An 11,844-nucleotide genomic window follows, 5' to 3' on the forward strand; every position below is an offset into this window, starting at 1 on the left:
AGACGGTGCCCTATTTAAAGTGAATGTAGCTGTCTCTAGAGCGTATCCCCAAAATGATAGCGGTAAATCGGTGAGTGACATCATAGATCGCACCATATCCAATAGAATGCGATTACGACGTTCGGACACACCGTTACGCTCAGGTGTTCCAGGCGGCGTGAGTTGTGAAACGATTCCACATTTCCTTAAGTGCGTACCAAATTCGTGACTTAAATATTCTCCCCCACGATCTGATCGTAAGAACTTTATCTTTCGGCCCATCCCGCGCGCTCTTCACTCAATTTCCCTGCTATATATACACTGCGAGTGAAGCCCAGAGTTAGGATTTACCGCGAGCTTCCTTCCGGTGGAATCGATCCCGGATGCTTAAAAAGAAAAAAAAAATTGATTCGATCTCGAATCGCAGGCCGCAGCTCGACCTCGGCGGCAAAGCCCTCGCCCGAGACTCCCGGCTCCGGCCGCATAGGCGACGACGGTATGGGCGACGGCGAAGCAGGAGGTGGAGGGCGTCCTTACGGCGAGCGGCCCAGGCAGCAGCGCGCATCCGCGCTGCCTGCAGCAGAGGCAGGTGGCGGCCGCAAGCGCCGGCGAGGCGGTGACTCCGGCGCGACGACTTCGCTGGGCCTGGGCGGCCGCTCCGGCGAAGCAGAGACTCCAGCAGGCCTCGGATCGAGCTCGGAGGCGTCGGCGCTAGCAGGCGGAACACGGATAGGTTCGGTGCCGTCTGCCCGTTGCTCAATTTTGTTCATTTTTTTTTCATATTATATCATATCTTTCTTTGTGATGCTCATTATATTCGTGTATGCGAAAATTTCTAATCACATCTACGACTTGCCCATGCTTCGACAAGTTCCTAGGACCGCCGCTGATATGTCCCTCCGCTCATTGTGGTGTGTTTGCTGCAGATGGATCGATTTCTTCATCAGTGGATAAAAGAAGCAGCTCACCCTGCCGGCCGGATGATGATTCTCACTGTGGCAACAAAATAACATATTCTGGACCAGACCTTCCGGAGGTATATTCTCATAATGGAGGACTTGTATTGCAAGTGAAAAATATCAGCAGAATGGCTAAATCAAAATTTATGAACCTATCTTTCACTGCTGCAAGCTTTGCTTTGTTCTGCTGCAGCTAACTCTCGAGCAGAAAATTGCTCCAGGTGTTCTAGATCCACCGTGGTCTTGATACGTACTAGACTTTTTTTTGCGGGGGGATACGTACTAGACTTCCTATAACTCTTTTCAGCTGTGTCATTTGTTTTATTTGCCGCGATTGCTCGTCTTCCTTTCTGTTTATGCCTACAAGAACCAGTTGCAGATTGTCGTTAGCCTTGGCTAATTTTAGATTATGCCATCCTTTCCCGCTTAAATCCAACATTTACAAATCTAGTATTGTACATTATTGTTCCGTATTATGAGTGCTTCCTTGGTACATTTTCACTGAAATTCTAATGATATTTTTCTATTTTTGCATGCAGGACATCTTTTTTTTTGAATTTTCGGGGGGGGGGGGGGGGGGGGGGGGGGAGCAAGGCAACATGCATCAGGCAGCTCGAGGATTTGCCAGGCAGTTCAGCCACGCATCAGACGCCTGCTTCAGAGCAACAGGTGGACGCACCCGCCAAAGCACGGCGTCTTCCCTACATAAGTGCAGTAGTCGGGGGAGCGATGGGGGCAAACCCTGAAAGACCACCGCGTTGCGGTGCTTCCAAAGTTGCTAACAACAAAGAAGGAGGAAGGTCGAGCCCGTCCGCGCCGGCACCGAGCTAGGGGGGGGACATAGTGTGCAGCAGCTCAATGGACGAGACCGCCAAGGCGACTCCCACCGTAGACCAGAAGCCCTGAGCAAAGGGGCAGCCGAAGATGAGATGCTCCGCCGTCTCCATGGGCGCCGAGCAGATGGGGCAGCCAGCCCCAGCCGCCTCCACAATGTGCTTCCGCAGGAGAACGTCTCTCGTCTGGATCCGAGCCTGGACCAAGGGCCAGGCGAAGAAGCGGACTCGACTTGGAGCGTAGTTCTTCCAGACAAAGTCGGCGTACGGCGCAAGCACCCCACCAAAGTGGCAAAGTTGGTAGAGGCCAGCAGAGGAGAGCCCGGCACCCTTGGCACAGCCTAGGCAGAGAGTCCGAACATCCGGCTCCGCTGTGAGGACCAGCGCCCGGACGATGGGGAGGAGCACCTCGCACTCCCGGGTGCCCGCATGGTTCAGGCGGGGGACGAGGACCCCAGCTAGCCCGTGCTGAACGACGTGAGCAACCGAGACCGCAGGCATGGTGGTGTGGGAGAAAAGGGAGCTCATCTGGACGGAGAGGGCACCGCCGGGCAACCAAGAATCCAGCCAGAACGCCGTAGTGCGTCCGTCACCGACGGAGACACTGGCGACCGCCCTGTACACAGGCATAAGCTTGGCCAGGGAAGCCCAGTGCGGTCCGGGGAGCGACACCGCCGCTGCCGAGGTCAGCAGCGAGCGTCCCAGTTCACCCCAAACCCAGCGAGCCCATGGCGCATCCTGGCGCGAGTGTAGACGGTGAAGGAGCTTCAGCAGGAGGCACCGGTTCTGGACCGGGAGGGCGCGCACCCCCAACCCTCCCTCGTCCTTGGGACGGACGACGCGATCCCAAGCCACGAGACACTAGGCCCCCGAGGCCTTGTCCGTCGCGGTCCAGAGGAAGGAGCGGCGCAGGGCGTCGATCGCTCGGAGGACAGAGGGCGGGACCTCCATCGCAGACATGGCATACGTGGGTAGAGCGTCCAGCACGGCGTTGAGCAGCACCAGGCGCCCCCCGAAGGACAGAAGCTGAGCGCGCCAACCGGAGAGATAGCGCTCAGCTTTGGCAATGAGCGGGAGGAAGTCGTCCATGGAGAGCTTGCGGTTGGAGAGCGGCATGCCGAGGTAGATTTGAGGGAAGCCCCCAACACAGCAGCCCAACACATGGACCAACTCGCGAAGATCATCCTCGGGGACATGAATGGGCGCGACGGTGCTTTTGCAGGACATCTGGCGTCATATACATTTCCTACTGCCAATGCAAGATGCTGCCCGTGCTGCCTGTGTGTCTCACTCCTTTCTATGCTCCTGGAGATGCTATCCCAATCTTATCTTCACGGAAGAAACAATGTGCTCCAAAGAAAATTTACGTAAGAGAACAGTGGGATCAAATGGTATACAAGACTACAACAACAATATCCACCGTGTTTTAACAAACCACTCAGGCGCTGGCGTGAGGAAATTCAGGCTTGAATATCATGTTCCTTATGATGCAAAATCATATCACCGTCTCAGTAGTTGGCTTCAGATTGCTGTCACACCAAGTATTGAAGAACTCAACCTTGTAGTATGGCCCAAAGAGGCAACATTTATTTCGCAAAAAAGAAAGAAAAAGGCAACGTTTAACTTTCCAATCACACTTCTGTCTGACCTGTGTAAAGGCTCAATTCAGCATCTTCACCTTACCAATGTGGACCTGCATCCAACATTTCAACTTGGTTTGAGAACCCTGAAATCGCTGCATCTGCATGGCGTGAATATTACGGGGGACGAGTTAGGGTGCCTTCTATCTAATTCCTTTGCTTTGGCACACTTGAGACTTCAATATTGTCATGATCTCATTCGCCTGGAGATACCTTGTCTGCTGCAGCGGCTCAGGTACCTGGAGGTGCTTGAATGTAGCCTTCAGGTGTTAGAGATCAATGCCCCAAATATCTCAAGATCCCGCTTAATAGATTTTAATGTGCAACTCTCGCTTGGAAAGTCACGAAAGATGAAGTACCTGATGTTGAACAGTAGCTGTGTCATCAGTTATGCTATTGACAACCTTCCTTCCTGTGTGCCAAAAGTTGAGACTCTCACCATACATTCTAGTTATGAGGTATTCTCTCACAGTTAAGTTGGTAAGTGATATAAGAGTAGCCATATCTCGGAAGTAATTAACCTGAGTCATCTTTATGCAGATAATTAATGCACCAGTGGCATCTAGCAAATTTCGCCACCTCAAGATCTTGAATATTTATCTTGCGGGACTCCATTCTCATCGGGACTATGATTATTTATCCTTAGTTTCTTTTTTTGACGCTTCTCCTTTGTTGGAAAAGTTTGTCTTGTCTGTAAGTCACTGTTCACCCTGCAAAGATTATCTAATTGCCATGTTTGAATCATGAATATAAATGTCTCGGCCTTTGATCTTCAGGTATCACGAGTGCAGTCCAAGTATGACTGGTTTGAGGGGGATCCCTCATCTCTGAGACAAATGTCAGAACACCGCCATCGCAACCTCAAGAGTGTGAAGATCAGCAGTTTCTGCCCCCAAAAAAGCATGGTTGAGCTAGCACGTCATATTCTTGAGAATGCAACATCGCTCGAGTGCTTTACATTGGACACCACTCCTGCTAGTTACCGATGTTCTGGCGATATACTGGACAGGAAATGCCCTCCACTGGAAACTGAATGTATAAGGGATGCACATAAATCACTCTTGGCTGTGAGAGCATACATCGACGGGAAAGTTCCCTCTACAGTCAAGTTAACCCTACCAGGGCCTTGCAACCGGTGTTATGCTCTGTGAAATTCAGACGTCAAATCATCGTGCTTATCCTATGTTAAATTATGTAAGTTTAGCTGTGTTGTGCTTTGCGTTTTAAGTTCGTATATATAGCTGTCTAGTGTTTGGGTCCGTGATAGTACTTTCTTTAAACTTATCAGCAGACAATCCAATTTATGTAATATTACTGAATTCACAGCCCTTGCTGTGGATTGAGTTTTTTTTTTTGCTTGAAGTCATGCCGAAAAGTTGTATGCGATAATGTAAACTAGGTTGTGATGAAGAAACTCTGGCAAATGCTTAACTGTTCAACAATGCTGAATCTGCAACGACCATGCGGTCTTGGTGGAATGAGCTCACCTGCCCCTTGGTCCCCAATTCTGTATCTGCGGCCATCTACAGTTGCTGGAACCTTTGGAAGGAACAGAACAGAAGAGTCTTCGATTCAATCTCTACGGATGAAGCTGGCGTTGTGCATCTTAGGCATTTCTAACCGATCCCCTAAAAATAGCGGAGTATCCGTCCTAGTAAATCTTAGTGGAGTAAAAACGTAAATTTGCATAAATTCAATCTAATTTCAACCGAAATTTGCATGCATTTAACATAAGTTTAACATAGATAGTCTTTACAAGCCAAATTAAACATAGTTCAACATAAATTTGAACTTAACTAAACTACACTAAAAACTACTCAAATTCAACGGTCGAAGTGGAGGTCGAGCCAATCCTTCCTCGTCAGGCCACCCTTGGTGAGAGCTGGGTCCGGGCCGGTGCCATCGTCGTCGTCGCCGATTGACGGCGAATATCACCCGCTCCGGGTGCTGCCAGCGGAGGTCCTCCATGTACGCCTCATCGGCGGCCTCCGCCTCGAGGCGCTCCCTCGCCTCTCGGTCCTGCCGTGCCATCGCCGTGCTAACCACCCTCGGCTTTGGCGGGACGAGGTGGATCAGTGCTGTCCCGAAGGGGAAGTTTAGCCGGGCGGCGGCGCCGTGGTACCGAACGTACTCCATGGCCGCGAGCTCTGCCGTGTGGAACAACCCGATCCACTTCCGCTGGTGGGTCTCCCGGTCAGTGATCTCTGCCACCCATGTCCCCCACGAGCGCAGCCGAACTCTGAGGTAGGTCCTCGTTAGCGGCCGCGGCAGAGAGAGCTCCGGGAAATCCTCGAATCGGGTTGGAGCGGGCGGATCGGGCGAGCGGTGGCTCGAGGATGCGCTGGCAGACGAGGACCGCGGGCGTGGCGGTGCGGATCCACGCTGCGGATCGGCGGCGGGGACCTCCGGCCACCGCGTCCGGCCATTGGGAGGAGAGGGAGCGGCGGGGAAGGGCAGGGGACATGCCAACAGCGGGGCGAGGGGGAGAAGAGGAGGCAGAGGAGAGAAAGATAGAGAGAGAGAGAAGTTTTACTCAGCTGCCGAGCAGTGGAGTAAAAATAGAAAGATTTGCAGCGGCCGAGTAATTTTTTTTACTCCACTAACATGTATTGAGAATCGGTTAGGTCCCGGTTAGAGAGGAGTAAAACCGCATTTTTACTCCTCTAACCGGTTATAAGTGATCGGTTAGAAATGCCCTTGTCAAGCAATACCTCCTCCAGCCTATTTCTAAAGACGGCCCTGGTTAATGCCATGTTGAAATAAAGAACGTTGACCTATTGTATTCTTTATTTAATCATGGTTATCGGATTAGAGGCGTGCAATATTTTTTTCTCCCGTTGTAATGCACGGGCTTTTTTGCAAATAAAAGAAAATCTTACATCCTAACGGAACGGGTCTTGATGTGGGAGGGAGCGAAGCGTTTTCTGGTCCAGTTTGTCTAATTCACATCTAGATGTTTCTAAGGATGTCACATCTAAGCTCCCATGAATAACACAGCAACAAGGAACAAAAAAAACCTGGAACGAAAAAAAAATAGACCCCAAACATAGTGGACACAAGGTTAGATGTGATATAATTATGTCATTTCTAGATGTGTCCTAGACAGACCCTGGTCTTATAAGCTGTACAGCCTTCACGTTGGTTGGTTTATTACTACCGTGATTCGTCTCCGCTGGAGTAGCAGTTAGCCCTGGCCGGCGGCGCCACCAAATACAGATCGAGATCGAGATCGAGTGAGAAAGAGGAGCGCCTTCATGGAGCGGGAGCGCCAGATCCAAGCCCATGGTAAGACCGCCTCTGAGCCCCTTCGGCGTATCTGCTCCAATTCATCCGCTGTGATGGGATCCGATTGTGTTAGATTTGAAGGAAAACCGACGAGACTTGGGCGCAATTGCATCGTTTCCCTAACATAGCACACCTCAGTTTGAGTCTGCTTCTGAACTCGTTGGTTCCTACTAATGATTACTGCGTAACACTGATGTGCTGCAGATGGTCGAACTATTGCTGCATTAACTAAGGCTTTGTTCGGTTAATCCTCCTTCCAAGGGGATTGGAGAGGATTGGAGGGGATTTTGGCTTATAGGGGATTCAATCCACCTCAATCCCTGCCAATCCCCTTCAAATCCACCTCAAACCGAACAAAGCCTAAAAGAGAAAGCTCACCCCACCGACGGGTTGATGATTCTGAAGGCAGCAAAAGGATAAGATGTTCATTGTCAGACCTTCCAGAGGTACGTCTCTCAGTTGCGGCAGTGGGAAACTATTGTTGCAAGCACAATACCAGCATAACAGGACTTAGCAATTTATTCTCCAGTTGCTGCAATATCCTATAGTCCTCTCAGGGGTGTCACATAGGTCCCCGAACTATGAAAATCATCATCCAGGGCCTCAAAGTGCAATAGCAGAATAGACTCCCTAGAACTCTTTGCCGTGCGAGCTGTGTCATTTGTTTTATTTTGCCATGAACTCGTACTTCTCATCGTTTTTCCTCTTGTTTATGCCTACAAGAACATTTTGCAACTTGTTCCTAACCTTAGCTGCATCTTGCTTATGCCTAAAACCAACATGTAGAAAGGAAGTTTTGTACGGGGCACTTGGTACTTTTGCCTCTGCAATTCTCATGATGAACTTTTCTACTTGTGCACGCAGGACATCTGGCATCATATACATTCCCTACTGCCAATGCAAGATGCTGCCCGTACCGCGTGTGTTTCTCACTTCTTTCTGCGCTCCTGGAGATCCCATCCCAATCTCACCTTCACGAATGAAATGATGTGCTGTAAAAGAAATCTAAAAACAGCGGGACCGGATATTATTAGAGACCACAACAACAAAATTGACCGTGCTCTAATGAAACACTCAGGCACTGGCGTGAAGAAATTCAGGCTTGAATACTTTGTTCCTTGTAATGCAGAACCATATCATCATCTCAATAGTTGGCTTCAGATTGCTGTTACACCAATGATTCAAGAACTCAACCTTGTAGTATGGCGGAAAGAGGAAATGTTTGGTTTGCAAAAAAGAAACAAAAAGCCAACGTTTAGCTTCCCATGCACACTTCTATCTGACAGGTGCCGAGACTCGATTCAGAATATCCGCCTTGCCAATTGTGTATTACGTCCCACGTGTCAACTTGGCTTGCCAAGCTTGAAAACGCTTGATCTGCATAATGTGTATATTACAGGGGATGAGTTAGGGTGCCTTCTCTCCAATTCCTTCGCTTTGGAACAGTTGAAGCTTGTATTCTGTCATGATATAATTCACCTCGAGATACCTTGCCTGCTGCAGCGTTTCAGTTTCTTGGAGGTGCTTGCATGCTCGAGCCTTGAAGTGATTCAGAATAAAGCTCCAAATCTCTCCAGATTTTGGTTTACAGGTAATCAAGTGCAAATCTCACTTGGAGATTCCCTGAACGTGAAGAACCTGAAGTTGGACCATAGCTGTTCCATCAGTTATGCTATTGACACCCTTCCTTCCGGTGTGCCCAACCTTGAGACACTAACCATAAATTCCACTCGTGAGGTATCCTCTTACTCTTAAGTTGGTGAGTGTCATTATAAAAAATATCCATATCTTCGAATAATTAACCTGACACATATTTATGCAGATAGCCAATGCACCAATGGCATCTAGCAAATTCCTCCACCTCAAGGTCTTGTGTATTAATATTTTTGGAAGCAATTTCCACCGGGACTACGATTATTTATCGTTTGTTTCTTTTTTTGATGCTTCTCCTTCCCTGGAGACTTTTCGCTTATATGTAAGTCCTGTTCACCCTTTCCTAAGAAAATACACTGTTCATCTTGCAAAGATTATCTAATAACCATGTTTTGAATGATCAATTTCAATATCTTGGCCTTTTACCTTCAGGTAGGTAGGCAGTTCAACTATGACTCGTTTGAGGGAGATTCCTCATCCCTGAGGCGAATTCCAGAACACCGCCATGGCAACCTCAAGAGTGTGAAGATCACCGGTTTCTGCCCCCAAAAGAGCATGCTTGAGCTAACACGTGATATTCTTCAGAATGCAGCATCACTTGAGCGCCTTACATTGGACGCTAGTCCTGTAAATTACCGGTGTTCTGGTAATATACTGGGCAGCAAATGCTTTCCAATGCAAACTGCATATATAAGGGAGGCACATAAATCAATCTTGGCTGTGAGAACATACATCGAGAGCAAAGTTCCCTCTAAAGTCAAGTTAAATGTTCTGGAGCCTTGCAGCCGGTGTCACCCTTTGTGAAAATTTCAGGTGGCAAACCATTGTAGTTACTCAGGTGGCAAACCATTGTAGTCACGCTTTATGAGTCTTTTAGTATGGCAAATCTCTATCAGTTCTAGTTCATATTAGTGGTTTTGTCAGTAGAAAACTGTTTCGTCGGTTCTGGATCCTCTATGGACGAGACTTCCTACTGCTATTTCAAATTAAATGTGCTGGGCCCTTGCAACCGGTGTCATGCTCTATAAATGTCAAACTATTGTAGTTACCCATGTTCAGTTCTGCAGTTTTAGTTGTGCTGTGCTTTACTTCTCAAGTTACCAGAGGTGTTTGGTGTTCGCGGTTTATGATAGTACTCCCTTCGCAAAGAAATACAAAAGCGTTTAGATCATTAAAGTAGTGATCTATACGTTCTTATAGTTCTTCACAGAGTACATTCTACATTTATTCGTAGTAGACTGTCCAATGTACGTCATATTGCTGGGTACACTGCCATTGATCATTGCTGGCAAGTTTGTTCGTTTAACCTTCTGGTAAGTTTGTTTCTTGAAGATAAAGTTTGAGGCAATCAACAAAACAATCTGCTTTCTTCTAGCACAGTTCCTACATACATATGGGTCACACAGATGTCAACATTTTACTAACAGTTTTGCTAAATCACATCTAGGCCCTATGTCATTAATTTTATGCTAAGAGTCGTGCAAGCATTTTCTTTTGTCTTTTTTCTTTTTCTTTCTAGTTTGATTGAGTCATTTAGAAGTGCAATAAGTAGGGCATATCTAGATGTGCCTAGACATACCCTTACGAATGTGTAGCTACCTAATTACTGTGTAACAATCGAAGCAGATATATCACCTTATCCGAAAAAGGGTTCCCCGCTTTGTATTACAAAGCAACCAACCGATACAACCAACGATAGGTGCTGGGGCGGAAGCAGCACAGACACGCCCAAAAAGAACCGAAAGAGACAGACAAAAGAAACAAATGCCGACAACGGCGGATCGACAAAAACGAAGAAGCCTCGCGACCAAGACGCCCGCCAGAAATCTCCCACCTAGCTCCTAGACTCTGAAGCGCCGGTACCAATCAACACCTCCAAGAAGGGACGCGACGGTGACGACGCTGCTGCCAAGGGTTTCCCCCGGTACGCGATGAGGAGAGAGGAAGGGTAGCCCCCGACGCCCTCCAGGAAGGACCGGCGGCACCCTCAGGCGCCACCGCATCGGTGTCGGACAAGCCGACCGGGATGTCTCCCGATCCCAACCTTCACCTCGGGCGCTCCTGAGCCCGCCACCAAACCGGCCACCATCCTGCGCCAACATGGTCTTGAGGCTTCCACGCCGTCTCACCACGGCAACACGAAGAGAGGTCTGCACACTGAGGAGGAGCCGGGACTAGAGGCAGCAACACCGTCGGCACGCAGGAGGGCTCAACCTCCACCGCCAGCCGACCGGACGCAATAGCAGGAGCATACCAGGCCCGACTGGGCCCTCATAGTCCCGTAAAACTCCCGCCTTCGCGCTGCAGCAGGCACGCCATCAGGCGTCGCCGCCCCCGGTCCAAGCTGCTCCTCCTCCCCATCGCGCAGAAGACACGAAGCCGCGCCGGGGGTCGGCCCGCTAGGACCCAGATGGGGACTGCAGGGTCCAGATCTGGGCCGGGGGCGCGCCGCCGACCACCCCGCACTGCCAAGCCGTCTCGCTGCCAAGGGGCCGCACCTCCACCTCGCTCGCCGCCGGCCACCGCCACAGGGCTGCCGGACCGCCGCCAAACCGAGCTGCACCGCCGCCTTCTCCAGCCCCGGGAAGAAGAGACGAGCGTGCGGGGACTGGAAGTCCCGCCGCCGCCGACACCACCCGGGCCAACGCCGGGGGCGACCGCCGGCGGCGGCGGAGGGAATGGGGGAGGGGACCGCCGAGACGAGAGAGGCCGCGCGCCGCCCCGGCCACCTCCCGGGGAGGTGGCGCGGGGGCGGATCCGGGAGGGGGGGAGGGAGGGGCGGGGCCAGGCTTGAGCAACCAGCGGACGGCGGCAACGCGGGGGCGCTAGGACGGCCGGCGGCGGCGGGAGGTGGCTAGGGGCGGAACCCTACGAGAGCGGGGTCTGGAGAGGAGAGCGGGCATATATCACCTTAGAGTACGAATTAATGAACATGTCAAATAAAAAATGCAAAGAAGCAAAATAGGCATTCAGACGACATGACATCCTGATACCCTACACTCCACATCCGTTCTTTAGTATACTTCCAATAAATAACACCACAAAGAGAAAGGCAAAAAAAATTTAAATAGTCCATTATCCTTTCACTAGGGGAAATATCACTAACACAGAAACAAGAGCAAAGGAAAATTCGTTTAACACAAGATGATACATGAAAAACCATAAGTTGTATACAAAATAGACCATAGCTCCTTGTAGGAAGTGTTAGAGTAGTCATTATGGTATACGACTTCTAATCCAAGTCAGTTTTGTACCCCTATCCCAAGTCGGTTTGTACCCTCTTATATACTCATGTATGCCGCACCAAATTATAATAAGCAATAGTTTTATTCAGCCTTCATGGTATCAGATACCGGTCCCAGAGTTTAGGGTATGGCTCCGCCAACGCCACCGCCGTCGCCGCCGCCCGGCTACTTCGAGCGCCGGGCCGCACTCATCGCCAAGGCTGCCAACGCCGCGGCCGCTTCTCTCTCGGCCCTCACCATAGCTCCACAA

At 50.1% G+C, this 11,844-nt stretch overlaps 1 protein-coding gene across 1 annotated transcript; it reads left to right on the forward strand.

Moving 5' to 3' along the window:
• Window positions 1-3,761: 3,761 nt before the first annotated feature.
• Window positions 3,762-4,562, forward strand: LOC123494063 (uncharacterized). The gene is made up of 3 exons (XM_073499210.1): window positions 3,762-3,869; window positions 3,952-4,104; window positions 4,188-4,562. The coding sequence occupies exons 1-3, from the start codon at window positions 3,762-3,764 to the stop codon at window positions 4,560-4,562; spliced, it is 636 nt and encodes a 211-aa protein (XP_073355311.1).
• Window positions 4,563-11,844: the final 7,282 nt, after the last annotated feature.

The sequence above is a fragment of the Aegilops tauschii genome, chromosome 5, assembly GCF_002575655.3.
Source record: "Aegilops tauschii subsp. strangulata cultivar AL8/78 chromosome 5, Aet v6.0, whole genome shotgun sequence".
Classification (NCBI taxonomy): domain Eukaryota; kingdom Viridiplantae; phylum Streptophyta; class Magnoliopsida; order Poales; family Poaceae; genus Aegilops; species Aegilops tauschii.